General features: G+C 40.6%; 1 protein-coding gene across 10 annotated transcripts in view; it reads right to left on the bottom strand.

Annotated features, from left to right (window-relative positions):
* The window catches only part of GRIP1 (glutamate receptor interacting protein 1), a 502,117-nt gene that overhangs the window by 66,873 nt on the left and 410,923 nt on the right, over nt 1–24,321 (bottom strand). For all 10 annotated transcript variants that reach the window (XM_070789346.1, XM_070789345.1, XM_070789349.1 and 7 more), the window contains 3 exons: nt 17,630–17,710; nt 5,241–5,310; nt 3,476–3,621 (listed from right to left, as the gene is read on the bottom strand). In XM_070789346.1, the coding sequence (XP_070645447.1) occupies nt 3,476–3,621; nt 5,241–5,310; nt 17,630–17,710 (297 nt within the window). The remainder of the gene's footprint in view (nt 1–3,475; nt 3,622–5,240; nt 5,311–17,629; nt 17,711–24,321) is intronic.

The raw sequence follows: 24,321 nt of genomic DNA, 5'->3' as shown, positions 1-24,321 counted from the left end.
AAGCCACTACCGTGCGAAGCTTGTGCTCTACAACCAAGAGTAGCCCCTGATCATTGCAACTGAGAAAGCCCACATGCAGCATAAGATCCCGCTCAACCAAATAAAACAAGGTAAATAAATAAATAAAAAGAGAACTGGAAGACTCCTGAAGTCTACTGGTATAGAAAGTTCAATATTCGTGTAAGTAATATTTTAGAGAGTGAAGAATATATACTGCATATTACCATTCTGATTACAATTCAAATATTGAGACAAAGGATTGAGACAAATATTGAGACAATTTAAATCACCAGCTTAATTTCAGATTAAGCACAGTGTCAGACTTTCAAAATCAGTGACTATTGTCATGAATAGTGCTTATTTTCCACTCACTTATATCTTGACCTAGCATCAGAACTAATGTGGGGAAAAGCATTTCAGAATATAATAATAATAATCAAATAGTCCCAAGTTATTGAATACTGACTGTGCCAGTAACTCTCTCAACAAGCCACAGCAGCACCCCGAGGAGGGTATTATTTTGCACATATTACTGAAAGTACAACCGAATCTCAGGCAGGTTAAGTAACTTGCCCAGACGCATTCAGCTCAAATGTAGTAGAACTGAACTTTAAACACAGGTCTGATTTAAAAGTGTGCTCTTTATGACTATGTAGTCGGCCTTGAACTAGTCGAAGTCCAAGTTTTGCACTGAATAATCCCCTCCTTGCTTTGCTGTGAATAAAAAAGAACTTGGTTACTCAAATTATACTTGTATTCTCACAGTGGAAAAGGATATGGAAACACTCAAATTGTTCCAAATCAATGATCAGATGATAATGTTCAGTTAGTGGTCTGTTATAAAAATGTGTCTGAGTATAGGTTTCAGTATGCTGACTTGAGAAAATCTGGTTTGGGTAAATATCTCTTAACACCTATATTTACAGTCTTATTTTGGTTAGTTGAATGGTTTTCAATGGGAGATTTTAAGATTTAAAAAATTGAAAACACTTATAAATTTTTAAAAAGTACCTAACAAGCATGATCCTTACCATAGTATTAGGCATAGGGATTGTAGGGGGAAAGAACTAAAAGGGGGAAAAAATGAGCCAAAGGGAAGAAGCAACTGAAGTAAGACGTGGCTCTCCAAGTGCTCAGTTGTTTCTGAAACTTCTCAGCGTGTGTGTGCACTGCCTGGTTTTGGAACTGGGAACACTGCCAGCCACAAACATCATACATATTCATCTCTGGCTTGGCTTCTGCACTCTGCAAGGAAGGTAGCTAAGATCTGCTTAGCTTGGCAAATCATGCGAAATGGGTTTCTCCACAGGGCTTTGCCTCTTCACTAGGACAGAACCCAGCCTGATGCTGGAGGCTTTATCCTTCTTTTAAAACAAATCCTCCCCCAAAAAGTACCATTGAGGTATGCTTGTTAGGAGAGAAATGCAAATGTTGGTGAGGAAAATCAGTTGCTTGTGAAATAACTAGAAGAAATCTGTGCATATTTTTAAAGGTTCATTATAAAGTATATTTGGATATAATTATCCTTACCAGTGGTACTGATGGATGTAACTACCAACTTGTTTTGGCTCTGAATAGTACTCACAAACACATGGCCTGATGTGACCGTGAACTCTGGATCTAGAGGATTAGATTCCAGGAGATTGCAGGACATTGAGAACTACTCGTTATTGGTTGGGATGAAATTATTCAGTAGAAACTCTTTTAACCATCTCCCTGTAACCAATTTACTGGATTTATTGTGACTCTCCATCCTCTTTGTAAAATATACCGACCAATGCCATTGAATGATTCAGAATAATGTTTCCCTTTGTATCAATAGCACCCTATGTACCTCTGTTTCTGCTACCAATTGAGTCAAAGTGAAGTGAAGTAAAGTTGCTCAGTCGTGTCTGACTCTTTGCGACCCCATGGACTGCAGCCTACCAGGCTCCTCCCATGGGATTTTCCACGCAAGAGTACTGGAGTGGGTTGCCATTTCCTTCTCCAGAGGATCTTCCCCACCCGGGGATTGAACCTGGGTCTCCGGCATTGTAGGCAGACACTGTATCATCTAAGCCATATATGTATACAATTGAGTCAAAAGCTTAACATTTAGAGTCAATTAGGTTTATTTCCAAGCCTGTTTCTGCCGGTTTCACTTGTTATTTTAACTGTATAATTTGATGAATCTTATATAACCTATGAAATATGAGTATATTGGAACTATGAAAAAGTAAAATGCTTTGGAAAGATTCAATAAGGGGGATTATTGGGCAAAAATCAATGAATAATTAAATAGAGGGAAAACTTGAAAACATTAGGGAGATAAAAATCTAGTTGGAGTAAGCATTCAGATTGCTTTAAGTTCTTTAAAATCTCACTGTATTAAAGCAAAACAACATCCTCCCCCAAACCTAGAAATCTTAAACTGTGTATTATGGGTATGACTTAGGCAAACAAGTTGAAAGATTTATAACTATAGTCAGCAGAAAGTATTGGCTTCACGCATAAGATCGGTACATTTTTAAATAAAATGTTTATGTTATAGATATATGTCACTTTTTAGAAATCCCGATGTTAGTTGACTCTTGTTTTGATTAGCTTGAGTTCTTATCCAAATCAGATAAAAGGGGATCTGCAGGCGACTACTCAGATTACTGAGTCTTGGCCACAGCAGCATCAAAATGAAGTTTGCTAGAAATGATAGTCTCAGTCCCCACCTGGGGTTAGCGCTCAGGGACTGTGTTTTAACAAGGTCTTCAGGTGGTCTGAGGCCTTCTCAAGTCTGAGAAGCACTGCACCCCTGTATTCACACATTACTAGAAGCACTGAAGATGGATATAGCCCTTTAAGAAAGCAACATGGCACAAGACTCATCAGGAATCATAAAAAGTCCCTTTTTATTTTGACTCAGCCATTCTATTATTTAGGAATATTTCCTAAAGAAATAATTCAAAAGAAGAAAAGTTGAATAAAGATATCTACACATGAAAATATCCATTATTGTGCCACCTACAGAATGAAACAAATGGGAGCAATCTAAGACAGAAGAAAAGAAAGGTGAATAAACTATGGGCAGTAAATTAAAATAGCTGTTAAGGATTTGTAAAGTGGTACCATGTATATATAGCTACATAAAAAATAGAACATGCACTGAAGTTATTATTATGTAATATAACATCAACTAGCAAATGATTATTTCTATTCTGTTAGGGTGGTATCGGGTGATGATTTACTTTTCATCTTTAAAAATTATTTTAATACAGCTGTAACATTTATATAATGTAAATATCTTAATTACATCATTAAAAAACCCTATTATTTAAAATTCAAACTACACTCTTAACACACGATTTAAAGACCCTCTTAACTATAGAAAACACTGCTGCAATGTCACTAGCCAGCTGTTGTATGTAAAAAATCAAGATCTAGTATCTTTGGTGACAGATGGGCAGTTAGAGAAATCAGTCTTAACTGCGGAGGTGATCAATACCTGAATTATCTTCATCTTTGCGGATTTTGAGCTTCACCAGGTCTTCACACTGCTGGAGGATCTGCACTGCATCTTCCATGGAGCAGTTGTCCAGCCGGATGTTATCTATGGCTAGTAACTTGTCCCCAAGTTCCAAGGTTCCTGTTCTGTTAGTAAAGGCATAGCAAATGCATGCTTAATGATGAACACTTAACTAGGTTAAAGGCATTCAGCATAAAGTAGCATTATGGTAGTCTTTAGGGGAAATATGATTCTTCAACTTTGAAAAACTGCGTTTTATTGATATATCCCCTTTCTCCAGTCTTATTGTGGATGGCTGCTGTGACATTCAATTGCAGATTATTAAGAAACATTTTTATTCTACTTTCTTTAATTAGATCAGGACAACCATTTACGTGTCGCTCAGGAGTTCTGAGGTTCCCAGGAAGGTGTGTAACGAGCCTGGGTTTACACGGCCCTGGCATCCTTATGCTTCTTTGCGTTGTTGCACCTGTGGTCCTTGGCAGTCCAGATATAGGGGAGGGTAGAGGGAGTGAGGGGAGTCAGGTGGGATGGGCTTGGGGGAGGTCAGGGTTTTGGTGTCTCTGCATCTCCACCTGCACCAGGGAGCTCACTGTGGCTGCAGTGGGGAGAAAAGGTGAACTGGAAAATGGCCACTGAGGGTCTCATACTGGTTATGGACTGCTGCAGGTCTTGAAAGTTTTTAAGGTCTATCATGAGATGGGAAAAACAATGAGAATGTATATTTGCTTATAGGTGCTTCTATATGTATATGCACACGTATTTGTAAGGAAGGTTACGTTTTGCTAAGAACCATCCTTTATGCATTATATCTATGAATCTGATTGCTAACTGCTTCCTAGTCTCCACTCTCCCTTTCCTTCTTCTGGGTCATCCCCTAAAGACGCACATGCCAGACTCTCTGGGCACCACCCCTGATCCCCTCTAGGGTTGGAAAATCACAACAATCGGAGCCAGCCGGAAAGGACAGGTAGATGTGCTTCTCCAGCCCTGTGTTGCCTGCCTACCTGCCAACTGCTGTATGAGAAACTAACTACTTATGAGTTTCCTTATCACAGGATCTGAACCTATACCTACATACCTAAACTAATGCCCTTCCTACTTTTTGAGTATTAAAATGTTCCTCTAATGAAATGACTGTAACAATAGATGAGATTTGTAAAATCCTTAACTGAAAAAGAAAAAGAAAGTTAACAGTCTTACATCAATATTCCTAATCAATTAAAAATATTTTGATCTGTGAAATTAAAAGTTTGAGAGTCCTTGGATCAAAGGTTCAAGGTCAATGGATCAAATAGGAGACATACACATTGTTTGAGGCTCAAGGGAGGATGTTGGCTTGACTAGGGAGGACGTTCTAGCATCTAGTAAAACTCTCCCCAAATCTATTATTTGCATGTGAGGTGACTCTCATAACTGGGGCCACTTTCAGTTTTTTAGCTGGAAAAGTGAAGGGTGGAAGATGATCAGTGTAGGAAAGGCTATGTTGGACTCATGAAAGACCCTAAAAAGCATCTTTAGGTGATGGTTATCTGCACTAGGTGCAAAAATAAAGTGACACTGAGGAAAAGCTCTACATGCCATTAGCATTAGGGATGTCAAATATGATCAATTAATTGTGGCTGCCTGGAAAATACTGAGAATACCATGGCCCATTAACAAGGTTGTCTCATGTGTGGAAGAAGTCATTCCTGCTGTAATTAAGAAATACCTTGGGATGAACCAGTAAATCCATCTTTCTTACCTGTGTGCCACACTGCCTTTCTTGATATCTGATATAACCAGGGGGTCTCCTGGTTTTCTACTGGAAGGTGCTGTAATAATGAGGATAGAACAGTCACACCTTTATATTCATGATTCACCCATTACTGTACAAGTCTCATTTTATAGCAACTGTTAGTACAAGCTCAATTTGTATGCAAAGCAAAGAGAATCAGTAAATGAATTTAAAAATGTGCACATTATCCCTTCTTGATACAAAAATATGTTTGTGTTAAAGTACTTAGAAACTTAAAAATGCAAGCAAAGTTATTTTAAATTTGCAACTGGAGAAAGCAAGTGAAAGCTGTCCATCAGGATTAAATCTGTTTCAATCTGTGATTCTCAGCAGAGTGAAGTGAAGGACGAAGAGTCCAACAGTACAGTATTAAAAGCAATTAGGGGCTCCCCATGGACGGAGGAGCCTGGTAGGCTGCAGTCCATGGGGGTCGCTAAGAGTCAGACGCGACTGAGCGACTTCCCTTTCCCTTTTCACTTTCATGCATTGGAGAAGGAAATGGCAACCCACTCCAGTGTTCTTGCCTGGAGAATCCCAGGGATGGGGGAGCCTGGTGGGCTGCCGTCCATGGGGTCATACAGAGTCGGACATGACTGAAGTGACTTAGCAGCAGCAGCAGCTTGATGATACTTACATGTAATCCCTTCTCCCACCCCTTCTTTCACTCCTTACCAGCGAGGAGGTGCCACTCTTTTATGGGGCCCTGTCATACTACTCAAGTGTACTGTGTGGAAAGTGGGTGAGAATCACTGATGTAATTTTTTTTTCCCCCAGAAGGAAATCTTCTGCTAGATAGACTATAAATCCTAAAGTTTTGTTCACAAATTCATACCTAGAGTGCTCCGAAAATGTTCAGAAATGTGAACTGATTCTATGTATTTTTATATACATTTATATTCTAAACATGTACACGTAACTTTTACTGAGTTTAAAACTATTATTCTGAACAGGGGTCAGTTATGGGCTTATAGCTTTTCTTATGAATATTTCTATTTGGTGATAATGAAATAATAATAATGAAAAGTAATTAGGAATTAGTCTTATAATTAATCCTCAAAATGAATTATAGTACATGTAAGAACAAAAGTATCATCTTGACCTAGAAAATTTACATTTAGTTTAGGAATTTGATGATTAAAATGAACCATACCAACATTTGTAAACAACAATATGCCTCCAAGAGGAGATGTTTTGCCAACATTGAAGCCTGGAGTGATTTCCTTTTAAGGATCATTAAAAGGCCCCTAAAGTAAGATTTTATTATAAACAGTCGATCACCCCATAATAATCATAGAACCATATCATATCCCATAATCCCATATGAATCCCAGGAAAATGTTTATGCACAAGAACAGATGGTTTAATATCTCAACACATCATTGAAAGAAAAAGCAAACACATATACCAATACCTTACCCACTGAGTTAGTCCACAGTAAATGTTAATGGGACTTCATCCAATCATTATTCTTAGCTTCTAGCAAAGAATGCAAAACATTCTGTTCACTATAATTAATTCATGATTTAAACCTCTACTCAACGATTTGCTATAATTTCACCAGAGAAATATAAACACTCAGCAGTTTTACTCATGTTATATTTCAGAACAGCAAATTGTTCTGGGCATAGAGCACAAAAACAAAAACTTTGACCAGTAAATACAGCTTTCCTACCATCTGCCAATGAATTTATACAGTATTTTCCCAAGCTTTAGTGACCGTCAAAGAGCATTTGATATTTCCTTTGGTTTTTAAAAAAATTCATGGTCCACTGAAATGGGCTAAAACAAAATAATAGTACAGGCAACAAAAATACATCAAATTCATCTCTGTCATCCTTCTAACAGAGGAAAATAACACTGACCTCTGGACAAACCCACACAGCTTGGCAGAGAGGTTTGAAACTTCAAATGATCTACAAACATGTATTGGAGAAGGCAATGGCAAATCCAGTACTCTTGCCTGGCAAATCCCATGGACGGAGGAGCCTGGTAGGCTGCAGTCCATGGGGTCTCTAAGAGTCGGACATGACTAAGCGACTTCACTTTCACTTTTCACTTTCATGCATTGGAGAAGGAAATGGCAACCCACTCCAGTGTTCTTGCCTGGAGAATCCCAGGGACAGGGGAACCAGGGGGCTGCCGTCTATGGGGTCGCACAGAGTCAGACACGACTGAAGCGACTTAGCAGCAGCAGCAGCAGACATGTATGGAGGCCATTTCATGTTTACTACCTTCTTCTGTTTCTCTTTTAATCAAGTTCCAACTTGAGGTTTGAAAGGTTCATCAGGGTGGATGTCCACTGGAGTGACGAAACTGAACCCAGAAGCGGGCCCAAATCTGTAAGAGCCCCTGACATGGTCACTACCATGCTTACCATGCATGTTTAAAGGTGGCCAGGGATTTGGGGCTTTGAGGGCTCAGTCATGGTTTGTACACCCTAGCACCATGCTTTTTCTTTTTAAAAAATGTTATTGAAGTATAGTTGATTTACAATGTTGTATTAATTTCTGCTATATAGCAAAGTGATTCAGTTATACATATATGCACATTTTTTCTTAATATTCTTTTCCATTATGGCTTATCACAGGATGTTGAATATTGTTCCCTGGGCTATACAGCAGGACCTAGTTTATTCATCCTATATATGAAAGCTTACATCTGCTAACCCCAACCTCCCATTCCATCCCTTCCCCAGCCCTTTCCCCACTCGGCAATGACCAGTCTGTTCTCTATGTCCATGTCTGTTTCCATTTCATAATAGGTTCATTGTATCATAGTTTAGATTCTATATATAAAGTGATATTGGGCTTTCCAGGTGGCACTAGTGTTAAAGAACCTGCCTGCTAAAGCGGGTTAGGCTTAAGACACGCTGGCTTGATCCCTGGGTTGGGAAGGTTCCCTGGAGAAGGGAATGGCAATCAATTCCAGTATTCTGCCTGGAGAATCCCATGGACAGAGGATCCTGGCGGGGTACAGTTCATAGGGTCACACAGAGTCGGACATGACTGAAGCGACTTAGCACGGCACATAAAGTGATATCATATCAGTGCAGTTCAGTCCCTCAGTTGTGTCCGACTCTGTGATCCCATGGACTGCAGCATGCCAAGCTTCCCTGTCCATCATCAACTCCCAGAACTTGCTCAAACTCATGTCCATTGAGTCAGTGACGCCATCCAACAATCTCATCTGTCTTTCTTGGCCCATGAAAGCCAACCAAAATCTAAGCTTTTACAAGGTTATAAATCAAAATACTAAGGACAACCAGTCACAAGTAGCCAAGTAGGGTTTATAGCCAATCAAATCATTTCCTTTCTTTGCCTCCAATCTTCCTGTATATGTCTATCTCCAGACTCCTGTTCGGAGAGCATTCCTAACTACTTCTGGTTTGACACTGTAAGATATGAATCAAGTTTTTGCTCAAATAGACTCTTAAAATTTTTAATATGCCTTATTTTATCTTTTAACACTTCCCTCTTGCATCCTTGAAGCCCTTGCCTCCTGAATCCAATTCTCCCTCCTGACTTTACACTTTCAGTGACTGGGACACAGAGGAGCCCAGAGGGCTACAGTCTACGGGGTCACAGAACAGTCAGACATGGCTTAGGGACTAAACAACAACACATTCTCTAATAGCTTCCTCAGGAGGAGCGCTTGGGAGGAGAGTATTTTGAATCCTTCATAGTTGTCTTTGTTTTACTTTCAAATTTGCTAGATGGTGAATTCTAGGCTAGAAATTCCTTTTCTGCAGAACTTTGAAGGCACTCTTCCATTGGTTTCTAGATTCCAGAATTGCTATGGGTTGAGAGGCCTGATGTCATTTTGATTGTTGTTGTTGTTCAGCCGACTCTTTGTAACCCATGGACTGAAGCACGCCAGGCTGGACAATAAAAAAGGCTGAGCACCAGGCTTTCCTGTCCTTCACTATCTCCCAGAGTTTGCTCAAATATTGTCCAGCTCTCATGTCCCTACATAACTACTGGAAAAACCATCAGTTCAGTTCAGTTGCTCAGTCGTGTCTGACTCTTTGCGACCCCGTGAACTGCAGCACGCCAGGCCTCCCTGTCCATCACCAACTCCTGGAGTTCACTTAGACCCATGTCCATTGAGTTGGTGATGCCATCCAGCCATCTCATCCTCTGTCGTCCCCTTCTCCTCCTGCCCTCAATCTTTCCCAGCATCAGGGTCTTTTCAAATGAGTCAGCTCTTCGCATCAGGTGGCCAAAGTATTGGAGTTTCAGCTTCAGCATCAGTCCTTCCAAAGAATATTCAGGACTGATTTCCTTTAGGATGGACTGGTTGGATCTCCTTGCAGTCCAAGGGACTCTCAAGAGTCTTCTCCAACACCACAGTTCAAAAGCATCGATTCTTCGGTGCTCAATTTTCTTTATAGTCCAACTCTCACATCCATACATGACCACTGGAAAAACCATAGCCTTGACCAGAGGGACCTTTGTTGACAAAGTAATGTCTCTGCTTTTCAATATGCTGTCTAGGTTGGTCATAACTTTCCTTCCAAGGAGTAAGTGTCTTTTAATTTCATGGCTGCAATCACCATCTGCAGTGATTTTAGAGCCCAGAAAAATAAAGTCAGCCACTGTTTCCACTGTTTCCCCATCTATTTGCCATGAAATCATGGGGCTGGATGCCATGATCTTAGTTTTCTAAATGTTGAGCTTTAAGCCAACTTTTTCACTCTCCTCTTTCACTTTGATCAAGAAGCTCTTTAGTTCTTCTTCACTTTCTGCCATAAGGGTGGTGTCATCTGCATATCTGAGGTTATTGATATTTCTCCTGGCAATCTTGATTCCAGTTTGTGCTTCATCCAGCCTGGCATTTTGCATGATGTACTCTGCATATAAGTTAAATAAGCTGGGTGACAATATACAGCTTTGATGTACTCCTTTCCCAATTTGGAACCAGTCCATTGTTCCATGTCCAGTTCTAACTGTTGCTTCTTGACCTACATACAGGTTTCCCAGGAGGCAGGTAAAGTGGTCTGGTATTCCCATCTCTATTTATTGTGTTCTGATACACTGTGTGAAAACATCCCCCACCCCCCACAACCCCCGACCCCAGAAGCCTGTAGGATTGTCTTTTTCTCCCAGTGTTTTCAAATCTCATGATGACATGCCTTGGTGTGGGTCTGTTTTCATCCATCCTTTAGGAAACTTATAGCCATCAATTCTAGAAAACTTATGATAATATTTCCTTTTTTTTCCCTTCAATTTTTGGCCACATCACTAGGTATATGGGATCTTAGCTCCCTGATCAGGGATCAAACCTACACTCCCTATAGTGGAAGTGCAGAATCTGAACCAGTAGACCACCAGGGTAGTCTCTGAAAGTAATCCTTATACTTTTGTCTCCTTTTCTTTTTGTAATGCCCATTATTTGGATATTGTGTTATTTGGGCTCATCTTGTATAATTTTCCTGTCTCTAGTCTTCATTATTTGTTGTTTTGTCCTAATTTCTAGAAATCTTCAACATTATTATGCAATATTTCTGTTGAACTTTTTTATCTCTGCCATATTCTTACTTTTCAAGAGCTGTTTGTTCCCTGTCTAGTGGCTACTGACTAACAGTACTCAGTGCCCCCCATCCATGGATACAGATGATGTTAATGAGTGTTTTTTTGTTTTCTTTTTTAAAGTTTTCTTCTTCTTGCATGTGCTGTTTCTGTGTTTCCTCTTTGTTTCTGCTGATAGTCTTGCATCTTAGATTCTTTCTTCCAAGTGTTTGTGTTTTTCTTAGCTGTCTGTTCACATTACAGATGGCCCTGCACAGTAGCTGTTTGAAAGCTTGGTGCTCCAAAGTGGGGCTCCTGGAGTAATGGTAGTCACTGTAGAGTTCTGGCCAGGTTGTCTCTTTGGGTCAGATGGCCTTGATTCCTCCTTCTGCTCAGAGGGGATTAAGCCTGGCTACCTGGCTTCTTAGAGCTTCAGGGAGAACAGCAGCCTCCGCATTCAGTATTTCACTGGATCTCTGCTTTCAGAGCAGGACTGGGACACTCAGCTATGCCTCCTCGGCCAGAGACCCTCCCTTTCATGTTTTCAAGAGGATAAAACTGGGCTTGCCAGGAATGGGAGGGATGGTTTGTGGTTCTGAGTGGGGGAAGGCATCTAAGGGACTCATTCATTCTTTTCATTTTTTAAGACTTTTTATTTATTTATTTTTGATGTGGACCATTTAAAAAGTCTTTATTGAATTTGTTACCATACTGTTTCTGTTTTATGTTTTGGTTTTTTGGCTACAAGGCATGTGGAATCTTAGCTCCCTGACGAGGGACTCGACCTGCACCCTTTGCTCTGGAAGGAGAAGTCTTAACCACTGGACCACAAGGGAAGTCCTGGGACTCATTGATTCTTAACAGAGGTTCAGCCAGTCCCCTTGTCTTCTTAGCTCTCTCATCCTGATTCCACCACTCAGACTTGTCGGGAGTTCGGAACTCAAATCAAGTTCATTGTCAGTTTTTCCTTCTGCTTCTTTAATCTTTTTCCATCTTCTTTGCCACTTCAAAATTTGGTTGTTGTTATCTATTTTTCATTTCCTCTTCTCCTTATGGGTTTTTGCCTCTTGAAAAAGCTTATAGTACCATTTTAAAATGAAGATATGGGGTAGGAACACAGCTAAATGCCTGTGGTCAAGCTCTCATCTATTGACTCCTCACGTTTTAAAATCACTGGTTGTCTGTCCCTGTCAGAAACCGGTTTTTACAGTGAATGTGGCTTCTTTTCTTCTCAAACAGTTGTTGGAAGAGGTAGAAATGATAGTTCCTATCTTTTGTTTAAAATACTTTTTCTATATCTGAAGATAGGTGAAATCTCTTGAAGTCTGAAGCTAATTAAATGTGAATCATTCCAAGAGCATTCTATAATGTCTAGTCATTCATGGGACTTCCTCTGCTCGTCAAAGGACTTTGCTCAAAGGGCCTGATAAACTGCCCAGACTACATTGGAGATGTAATCACACACACACACACACTCACACAATCATTCAGTTTTACTTTCATTATAATCATATATACATATACATTAAAATATATACTACCTAACAAGTAAAACTAGTTATTTGATTTGAGATGGAGCAGTGAGGAGAGTTTTTAGCAAAATTGGCCAAAAAAACATGAAACTTTCTCTTCTAAAAACATTTGAGATTTAAGGCAAAAATGACAGATTTACTGTGCTTGTTAGAAAGGCTGCTTTATGATTTTACAAAAAAATAAAGCAAGCCTTTGCTCCTACAAACAGTCCAGTCAACTGAAAAGGAAAGTTGACAAATTAACTGTGCTCCCCAAATGCTGTCTTTTGCTTTTGTGATTTAGGATCCAGGAAGATTCATCAATCAGAGGGTGACAGGGATGAGTGGTAGTCTGACAGCACAGCCAACGTGAAGTCAAACAGAAAGGGTTTAAATCCCTGTTTGGCCTTTTATTAGCTCTGGGTCTTTGGGCAGGTTATCCAGCTGAGTCTTACTTTCCTCTTTGTAAAATGGGCACAGATGTTATAAGGCCACTTTCAGGATGAAATGAGAAAACACACAAACTATTTACTGCCATGCACGGTACAAAGCAGATAAAACTCTTATGTAATAAAACCTCAAAAGAAAACATCCATACCAAAAGGTCTTTACTGACAACTAGAGAAGGCAGTGGCACCCCACTCCAGTACTCTCACCTGGAAAATCCCATGGATGGAGGAGCCTGGTGGGCTACAGTCCATGGGGTCGCGAAGAGTCGGACACGACTGAGCGACTTCACTTTCATTTTTCACTTTCATGCATTGGAGAAGGAAATGGCAACCCACTCCAGTGTTCTTGCCTGGAGAATCCCAGGGACGGCGGAGCCTGGTGGGCTGCCGTCTATGGGGTCGCACAGAGTCGGACACGACTGAAGCCACTTAGCAGCAGCAGCAGCAGCAGACATGGCAGAGACAACCAGAGATCTCTGACTGGAAGGGCAGGTGAGCTGTGTTGAAAGGTATGGGCTCTGGTTTCTGATTGGCTGAGGTGTCAGAGCTTCAGGATGCTGCTTTGGGTCCCAAACTGCACCCTTCTGCTAGGCTGTTCTGCTTTATTTGCCATTATAAATGACTCCATATTATAGCAATAACATCAATAAAAGTAATGCCTGATGCTAATGTGCTATGAATGTCTCATCAGGAACTTAAGAAAATTAGTCTAAAACTGCTCACCATATCCAGACTCAGAGGGACTCATTTCTCAGTCAATTAGGTATGAAGAGTGAGCCTTAAGCCAAGTGAGAAGGGTCTGAAGGCATGTCTCCCAGGAAGGAGGCCTGCTTCCCACTACTCAGAGCTTTCACAAGATGCAGATACAGAAAGAGGACTTTGTATAAAGATAGTGAGAAACACCCATGAACCCCTGTAGTGCCTTGGCTTTCCTACCATCCCTATGTATCTGTATGACAGGAGGGTCCTTTGATTTCCTACTCAGATAGGATAATTATGATTGGCACTAAATTTTGTGAGGTAGTGATTTGTTTAAAATATTTCATGAGGTTCTATGAGGAAAAGAAATATCGATTATTATAATAAGTAACATTCATTACGGTTCACAATGTATTCTGGGCACCTTACACGTAGCAACTTATTTAATCTTCACAATAATGCTACAGAGAATGTACCAAGTACTCCCTGTTATAGACAAAGAAACTCAGTACAGAGAGATCAAGAGGGTTGGAAAGTGGGGCACTTGGGGCTCTGAGTCCTTGCTAGTCATGATTTTCTACATTCTCGCTTCTTTAGGTCATGCAGTAGCCTTTGCGTATACATCTGTATCCCTCATCTCCCTCAGAGGCTCATATCCTGGAGTGCACACGGGTTAGAACAACACTCTGTACAGACAGACTCCTCATTCACCCCCTCAACAAAGAGGAGTTAAACAAGCACCTCATGTGTGCCAGGAACTTCGCCAGACCTTAGGAATCTGCTATTCCATAACAAGGAAACGGATTCCGTTTTTTCCTTTAGCAAATTCTACTTTCTCAACTGGCAAAATCTGAGTATTTTCTACAGGAAGACACAAACTCAGGATGGTGATGATTAGTTGTGTAAACGGAGCTGGAGCTCTGGAAGAGCTGATAGGCATGTGTGACAAACTTACGTATCATTTCTTCACCCAGGAACAGCACAGACTTTAGCTTCCATGAGTAGCTTTAGTTCACCACTGTTAACCATGAATAGCTTTAGCTCACAGCTGCTAAAATTCAGAAAGTTCTTGTGTGGGTTTTGCGTTTTTTTTCATGATTGGTATTAAAATCAGTTTTAGAAGAAGTAATACTTAGAACATATATAACATCATCATAAAGTATAATTGTATATGGTTCTCTATATGAATAAAATATTTTGTCGTTGTGTGTACATGGCTACACCTGAAACAAACTGAACATGAAAAATACTGACTTAAAAAAAAGAATTTATCACAGGATTAGTTTTTAAAGGGATACTCTCCTTTATAGTTAAATTATATTTTTATGTATATTAATTTTTAAGAATAAATCTATTATAGGTTGCCACATGATCTTGCAATCCTACTCCTGGGCATGTATCTGGACAAAACTCTACTTTGAAAAGATATACCCCTATGTTCATAGCAGCACTATTTACAATAACCAAGACATGGAAACAACGTCAATGTTCACTGATGGATGAATGGATAAAGAGGATGTGGTGCATATACACAGTGGAATACTGCGGCTGCTGCTGCTAAGTTGCTTCAGTCGTGTCCAACTCTGTGTGACCCCACAGACAGCAGCCCACCAGGCTCCCCCGTCCCTGGGATTCTTCAGGCAAGAACAATGGAGTGGGTTGCCATTTCCTTCTCCAATGCATGAAAGTGAAAACTTAAAGTGAAGTCGCTCAGTCATGTCCGACTCTTCGCGACCCCATGGACTGCAGCCTACCAGGGTCCTCTGCCCATGAATACTGCTGCTGCTGCTAAGTTGCTTCAGTCGTGTCCAACTCTGTGTGACCCCAAAGACAGCAGCCCACCAGGCTCCCCTGTCCCTGGGATTCTTCAGGCAAGAACACTGGAGTGGGTTGCCATTTCTGTCTCCAATTCATGAAAATGAAAAGTGAAAGTGAAGCCGCTCAGTCGTGTCCGACTCTTAGCGACCCCATGGACTGCAGCCCACCAGGCTCCTCCGTCCATGGGATTTTCCAGGCAAGAGTACTGGAGTGGGATGCCATTGCCTTCTCTGGCCCATGAATACTACTCAACCATAAATAAGAATAAAATAATGCCATTTACAGCTACATGGATGGACCTAGACATTATCATATTAAGTTCAGCAAGTCAGAAAGAGAAAGCAAATACCACATGATATCTCTCATACGTGGAATCTAAAATACGACACAAACGAACTTATTGATGAAACAGACTCAAAGATGTGGAGAACACACTTGTGCTTGCCAAGGGGAATGGGGGCTGGGCGAGGGACGGATGGGGAGTTTGGGATTAGCAGGTGCAAGCTATTACATACAGAATGGATAAACAACAAGGTGCTACTATATAGCACGGACACTATATTCAATATCCCGTGATAAACCTTGATGGAAAAGAAAAATAAATAAAGTTGCTCTTCAGAAAAAGAATAAATCTATTGCATTAAAAAAGACCATTCTCTTAAGTAAAATTTGAGAGTAAAATTGAGAGTAAAATAACAGTGTGTCAAAACATGTGGTAACAGAAGCTTCCGAGGAATAGGTGTCTTCTGTATGTGCACCAGTAGTGAGCACTTCTAAGACTCAAAACAGCCTGGGCCTCAGCACTGAGTGTCTTTGCTGAATGAAGGCAGGGGAGGAAAGAACGTGGTGAAGGCAGGGCCTCAGCATGCAGCCAGCAAACTATGCGCTGCCCAACTCCCAGGAGTTCCACGTTCATGGCTAATTAGATGGACTGAATGAATGGAATAGAATAAACACAATAAATGAGAGCAAGGTTAAAGTTACATGGGGGTCACGGAAGCCACCCAGAGCCCCAAGGATTTTCCGAGTAGTAAGTTCTGATGAACTCTCTCTCAATCTCAGCAAGCAGAGCTGTTGACAGAACAACAGCATACCATCTTTGCTTCGTAATGAATAAACTGAGGGGTTAGCGACCCAGGGAAAAGCACAAATGACTTTAGCGGCGCCTAGAACAAGTCTGGAGTCTCCAAAATCCTATTTCATCTTTCTGCTTACGCTACAGAGACACATCACATACATCAGTCCTACTTTTCTCTCCATTTAAGGGGACTGGGGGAGATACAGGCCCTCGTATATAAGGCTTATTGTTCTTAACACTGATTCTGTATTATAGTAGCACTATTTTTGGTGCTGCATTAGGTATGTGTGGTTTATCAGTTATTAAGAAGACTTCCTTTTCAGTATTGAATTTATACTGTTAGCGTTGACTTGGACAGATCCCATCTCATACGACCATTTGAGAACTCTCTATTTTCGCCTTAGCCACTGATGTAATGCTATCTGACAGAGCACAGTGAGGCACTTTATTCAGCCTCCTCACCGTCTCCGGTACGGACACCCCTCGGTCACAGATGTTGCTTCTAAGTCTCCTTTGGTCTTCATGAATTAATCATTTCCTTCATTTTCTTGGAGCATTTATGGATGAACTTAGCTTATGGATAGTAAAAGCACAGAAACCTCAATTTCCATTCTATAGAATTCCAGTGGGGCTGAAATTTTCAAAGTTGTTTTAACCACAGCAGTTATAAATCTAGAGTCTGAGAAAAGAGGGAATTAAACACATTTATATGCTCTGCTTTTCTTTTTGGCTTGGTTACCCAAGCACCTTGTGCCATGGAGGAATTCAGGAAGTTACTGAAGAAAAAGACATGATTTTATTCTTGCAAGTGGATTACAGATGCATAGTGGACAGATGGGAAGATAGTCTCAATAGATTACTGTGAAAACAATCTGCGATATACTGAAATATAGAGAGCCTCTATGCCTTCATACGCTCATGTAATTATTCACGTGGGGTGTGTGAGTCACATATTATTGGGTACTTACTGTTTGCCAGGGGCTATACTAGGCATATAAATATGTTATTTTATTTAATACTTTGAATAATTTACAAAATGAGGATATTTTGCAGATATCCTTATTTCCATTCAACAGGGGAAGAAACCTAAGACTGAAGAAACCTAGTAACTTGCCCCATTCACAGGGCTATTAAGTGTCGGCAAGTGAGTGAGTGGCTCCACGCTTTTGTATCTTTAGGTGAAACTTGGCAATGACACTTAAGACGCTGGCCACACCTGTAAACCATTTGACAAGACAACTTGCTAATGTCTCCTTAAAATTCTAAATTAAAAAAAAAAGTCACTTCTACTTACAACTTATGGTTATTCCAAGTTCCACATTGTGTTTCTTAGGGAGCTTTACGTGAAATGTTCCACTACTGGGGATGACAGACTCTGTAATTTCAAAACAAGAAAGAAGGTGTTTATAGAAGATGAGGAAGAATGGAGCCCCAGTCAATGACAAGGCATCAGGAATACTTGTATTGTCATCATCTGTAGTTAAAGCTGTGAGAACTGATGTAAAATCCTGATAAACTAAGCTTCTGGTAAAGAACAGACATCCTACCCACAGGCAACAGTGTGTAATTCACAGTAACAATCGAGTTCAGTATCTCTTAAGTGTGATTCAGATAGCATCTCATCAAATTTACCTAGGATGCAAGTTAAAATATAGATTTCTGAAATATCCCACATCTATGGGATCAGAATTGCTGAAGATAAAGACTAGAAATCTACATTTCAGACATATTCGCCAGGTAATTCTTAGGTATAGTAAAGTTGAAGGACCAACAGTAGTTACGCTCTTTTTTCCCCAGCTTTATTTTTTCCAGAGTTTATTATTCAGCAGATTTTATTTCCTTGGGCTCCAAAATCACTGCAGATGGTGATGGCAGCCATGAAATTAAGGCATGCTTGCTCCTTGGAAGAAAAGCCATGATAAACCCAGACAGCATATTACAAAGCAGAGATATCATTTTGCCGACAAAGGTCACTATAGTCAAAACTGGGTTTTCCAGTAGTTCACGTACGGATGTGAGAGTTGGACCATAAAAAAGGTGGAGTGCCAAAGAATTGATGTTTTCGAATTGTGGTGTTGGAGAAGACTATTGAGTGTCCCTTGGACAGCAAGGAGATCAGACCAGTCAATCAGTCCTAAAGGAAATCAACCCTGAATATTCACTGGTGCTAAAGCTGAAGCTCCAATACTTAGGTTGCCTGATGCGAACAGCCAACTTGTTGGAAAAGACCTTGATCCTGGGAAAGATTGAGGGCAAGAGGAGAAGGGGGCAACAGAAGATGAGATAATTGTATAGCATCACTGACTCAATGGACATGAGTCTGAGCAAACTCTGAGAGATAGTGAAGGACACGGAAGCCTGATGTGTTGCAGTTCATGGGGTCGCAAAGAGTTGGACATGACTTAGTGACTGAACAACAACAATTATTCAGCAGGTTTTTCGTTTGTTTTTCCATTCATGGCTGGTAGTAATGGATTTCAGGAAAGACTTCAGTTAGCTGTGATGGCCGTTGACATGGAGGAGGCAGGAGGTACCTTAATTTGTAAGGTCAATGGGTAAAAAGAACACTTAAAGGCGCAGTAGTAGGATTGATATTCAAAATATCTCACAACCAGAATGGTCTTGACCACAACCAACTGCACTGAATGCTGAGCACAGAGTTGAAACAGGGGGACCCAAAAGGTCCCAGCTGCACCAAAGATGACTCTACTTTCTGGATCATGTGGTGGATTCAGAGAAGAGGAGAATAGGGAGTGCCGGGACAGAGCAAAGGTGGGTTCAGATGTTGGCCAAGCAACAGAGAAGTAAGCTAGCCTAGCAGTAGAGAGGGAAGCACTGTGTCCTATTTGACTCTCAGCCCTGTATAGAGCTACTGCGAGTTGACCAGGAATGACTAATTTTTGAAAAGCAAAGAATTGCTACATATTCTTAAATATATTCTTAAAATTCCTTCAACAGTCTGGGAAGCCTTCAATTAGAGATGCGGTTAAAATGGAAATAGCCTCTGAAGAGATAATATCTATTCATACTAAGTAGCTAACGACTATGATCCTTTCTGGAAGTTTTAGAAAAAGGTGGGAAGGGCTAGCCAGGAGCAAAGGAAACATAAGCATAAGGGGAAGTTTGTGGGATGGCTCAGTGAAGTCACTTTTTTCTGCTTGATTCTGCCCCAAGGTGGCTCCCCAGCCTGCACACACAGAATTAACTACAGCAGCTGTGATGTGGGTAGAACTACAAGGTCCCAAGGCCCGAGTCCAATTTGTTAATCACATATTTAACACATTTTGAGTCTCTGTAGAGCTGAAAGTTGGGATGGCCCCATAGAAACACAGTGATTCCTTCCTGGTTCTGCCTTAACTTGATCTTTCTGGTCTTCTCTACTTTCCCATGAGGAATCTGGGCAGAAAACCTTTTAGAAGAACCTGATCTTCTAACTCAGAATAATCACCATAGACAAACTGGAGAAGACAGTAAAATTTTTATTTCTCTGGGCGCTCTGGGCGTCTAAAAATTCATGTGTGAAGGTTTCCCAAATAGTTTCAGCTGGGGCCACTTGATAAAGGCAAGTCTGCCCTTTCTGGGCCCTTCCTCTCCTCCCAGCTCTTTCCTCACTTCCCAGGCAGCACCTGAGGGAATCTGTTGCCTTCCCCCACTTCCTCCCTCTCTTCTTAATGCTCCTGGTGGGTCATCTGTGGCTCGGTCAGTGTCATAGACCCTGAGCTCCTATCTTCAGCCTTGCCGTCGTCCTCAATGAAGACTCAACTAAGAGATGCCAGGAAGAACAACATACATTTATTTGCTTATTTATTCAAGAGGAATTTGTATCCTTCCCATTTCCCATCTGAGGTAGATAAAATGATTTAGTTGTGTCCAACTCTTTGTGACCCCATGGACTGTACAGTCCATGGAATTCTACAGGCCAGAGCACTGGAGTGGGTAGCCGTTCCATTCTCCAGGGGATCTTCCCAAACCAGGGACTGAACCCAGGTCTCCTGCACTGCAGGTGGATTCTTTACCGCCTGAGCCACCAGGGAAGCCTGTAGACTTCAAGATGACTGGCCAATTTGAATATACTGGGGCAGAAAAAGAGAAATGCAGTTAAGTATCGATAGCAACCATCAAGGTGTGCTTTACTCTCTTACTTTGGGTGCTACAAGAATCACCAATATTTATTTCTAAAAGATTTCTCAATCTTTTCCTTTCATCACTTTCCTGAGTCTCTGTGAAGGCTAATTGTTATCTTCTTCCCACCACCAAAGGAGAAAGTTTAAGAATCTGGAATTAGCATGCAGATTGGGGGCAGAGAGGGCATTTGGAAGAAGCTCATTTAGACCAAATGCCCCAATAGCTAGGCTGCTATTGGAAGAAGAAGAAAGAAACAAATGTACTTAAGGAGATGTGCAAGGTCTTGGACAGGGCCAGTGGTTGGCCTTGACAGCTCCTGGTTCTAGCCCTCTCTGGGACTGCCTACATTCCTTGTCCCCAAAGGCTGTGAAACACCTGTATGCTCCTAGGAAACACCTTTTCCCGTCTAAATTAGCTTGTGTGCATTTTCTGTGGCTTGCAACTGAAAGATCTCTTATGAACACGTTAATCCAGTAGAGGAAATAGGATGGGAGCCAAACAGACAGCCCCCACCTAAGTGTTCATGAGTGTAACTGCTGCTGCTGCTGCTGCTAAGTCGCTTCAGTCGTGTCCGACTCTGTGCGACCCCATAGAAGGCAGCCCACCAGGCTCCCCCGTCCCTGGGATTCTCCAGGCAAGAACACTGGAGTGGGTTGCCATTTCCTTCTCCAATGCATGAAAGTGAAAAGTGAAAGTGAAGTCGCTGAGTCTTGTCCGACTCTTCGAGACCCCATGGACTGCAGCCCACCAGGCTCCTCCGTCCATGGGATTTTCCAGGCAAGAGTACTGGAGTAGGGTGCCATTGCCTTCTCCGTGATGAGTGTAACAGGAATAGATTATTCTATTACTTGGATAAAGTATCCCAAATGGTTCATAAGTAAATGTCCTAGAAGCTTTAGAGGAACAAAAAGCTTCACTATTTATAAAACTCATTTCATGTATGTTTGTTTTAGTGTTGCTGGTTTTATGAAAACATTCTCCGTGAAAGGGGTTGTTGTTCAGTCGCTAAGTAGTATCTGACTCCTTGCAACCCCAGGGACTGCAGCACACTGGGCTTCCTGTCCTTCACTATCTCCCAGAGTTTGTTCAAATTCATGTCCACTGAGTTAGTGAAGCTATCTAACCATCTCATCCTCTGCCCCCACTTCTCCTTTTGCCCTCAATCTTTCCCAGCACCAGGGTCTTTTCCAGTGAGTTGGCTCTTTGCATCAGGTGACCAAAGTATTAGAGCTTCATCTTCAGCATCAATCCTTCCAATGAATATTCAGGGTTGATTTCCTTTAGGATTGTCTGGTTTGATTTCCTTGCAGTCCAAGGGACTCTCAAGAGTCTTCTCCGACAGTTCAAAAGCATCAATTCTTTGCCACTCAGCCTTCTTTACGGTCCAACTCTCATGTACATCCATACATGACTACTGGAAAAACCACAGCTTTGACCGTATGGAGCTTTGTTGGCAAAGTGATGTCTCTGTTCTGTGAAAGGGGTGGGGAATGTATTGTTTGTATATATGTGTCCATGTATGTCTATGACATCTTGCCCAAGATGCTATACAGTGAGTCGTTAATTCATAAGGGCGGAAAACACAGATCTAAATTAGTTACTATAGCAAAATTTTGCTTTACATTTTTAATGCAGGGAATCTTGACCAAGATTAATATTGTTAATGACACAGGAGGAGACATTATCACTTCCTGGAAAACAGTAATAGATTACTTTTGACTACATAAGATTTGAAATATTTATAATGATGAACAAATATCAACAAATGAATCTCTTTGATCAAGCTGTGGCTTCATTTGAATCTTTAAACATCAACATGATTTATTTTCTATTTGGTAATTTTTTCCCCCATACAATTATTTGTCTGTTAAAGTGAAGGCACATTTAATTTGGGGTTTCTTAAGGAAACGCTAATAAAGAAGAAAAAGAGCCAATATTTGGAGAAACAATAGGTTTAGAAGAGTAAACAAGATGTTTATTTTCTTAGACTCCCATGTGGTTATTTTGTGCTTCCCTGGTTTTGCTTTATCTTTGTTAATACTATAATTAAAAACACATTTGGGTAAACAAAGGCCTCCTTCTTTCCAAATGGTCTGCTCTTTCAGCCTGAAGCATTCATTGTTGGCACAGTAAGATAACCACCACATAATAATTCATCAATCGGGACACCTTGTGAGATTCAAAAAAATAAAGGGACTATAAGGTGGGTAAATGTGAATGTTTAAGTCCCACTCACTCAGAGAAAAACACTGGGGACTCTAGTAATAATGGCAAACATCATTTGAGAGAATTTTTCGTTGAGGCTTCTCTCAAAGACAAAGCTGTATTTTTTCCAACAAAATAATTTCAGCATTAAAGTAGAAACTTTAAGAATTCATGATATTGCACACTGGTATTTAAAAGATAGTACTGAAAAAGGCAAACTGTAAATTGTGCATATGATTATAGCTTTACAAAATTATATGTATGGTAAAGGACTTTCGTAAAGATATATAAAAAGTTTCTGTTTATTAGAGTGATGGGATTATAAGCAACTTTAGCATAAGAAAAATTCCTTTAATGCTACTACAATTTTTTTGGGTGGTGGTGCCCATGTAAAGAGATCAGTTTAGTTCAATTCAGTCACTCAGTCGTGTCTGACTCAGGCAAAGTGTACTCACAATCAAGCTTTTTAACCACTGTCTGCGTCACTTAGGATGTTTATAAAACAGACATAGGTAATCTCTGAGATCTAGCAGTTTGGGAATTAGTATCTGGGTATATATCTGAGGAAGAACTGGAAATGGATGGTGGTTCACATCCAGACAATCAGAAGTGAATCGAAAAGGGCAGGGCAGTCTTGAAATAGCTCATATTTCATGCAGTGATATCTTACAAATATTCACGTTCTCAACTGGCTAAAAAAGATTATCTGGATTCCAGCAGTTTCAATATATACCAGTAGATTGGTAATGACTAATTAGAGTGTTTTATTGAGGTTCTGATGCTGTGTCTAGGCTCAGCAGAAATCAACTAGTGATGTCTGCCATGAGCAATGGAGGAAGAGAATGACAGGATGGAAAAATATTTTTCCTGGCCCTATTTTATATCATTTCTATTCATTTGAAATGGGTTGATTTCTGGGACAATGGAAGACAGGGGAGATGGCTTTAGGTCCATTTTTCCAGTCCCTATATAGCAAGTTGGAATTAAGCAAAGTGGGTTTAATAGTTGTTCAGTCACTGTCAGACTCTTTGCCACTCCAAGGATTGAGCACATTAGGCTCCTCTGTCCTCCATTGTCTCCTGGAGTTTGCTCAAATTCATGTCCACTGAGTTGGTGATGCCATCCAACCATCTCATCTTCTGCCACTCCCTTCTCCTTTTGCCTTCAATCTTTCCCAGCATCAGGGTCTTTTCTAATGAGTTAGCTCTTTGCCCCAGGCGGCCAAAGTACTGGAGCTTCAGCTTCAGCATCTGTCCTTCCAATGAATATTCATAGTTCCTGTTTTTTAGGAGTTTAAACCTAAGCTAAAACCTAAAAACCTAACCTTTAATTAACATATATATACTTATATTTGTATATACATTATATATATAATGGATTAGACAAATATATATAATGGATTACATAAATAATGAACAAATATTGAGGATACACATAAAATAAAGACACATGTATAGCACAAGTAAATACTTAGTGGATATTGCTATGGAGAAAGTCAGCTGTGCTGGCCATTCCATTACTGGAATGTAGTGAGTAGATGCTGCTCAACATCCCACAGTGCACAGGATAAGCATCTCCATTCAACAAACAATGTCAGTAGGGCAGAAGCTCAGAAATCCTGCTCTTTCATGCTAGGAACCTTAATATCTCTGGAAA

Source organism: Bos indicus, chromosome 5, assembly GCF_029378745.1.
Source record: "Bos indicus isolate NIAB-ARS_2022 breed Sahiwal x Tharparkar chromosome 5, NIAB-ARS_B.indTharparkar_mat_pri_1.0, whole genome shotgun sequence".
Classification (NCBI taxonomy): Eukaryota; Metazoa; Chordata; class Mammalia; order Artiodactyla; family Bovidae; genus Bos; species Bos indicus.
The sequence above is the reverse complement of the archived record's forward strand: the minus strand, read 5'-3'. Positions and strand labels throughout refer to the sequence as shown.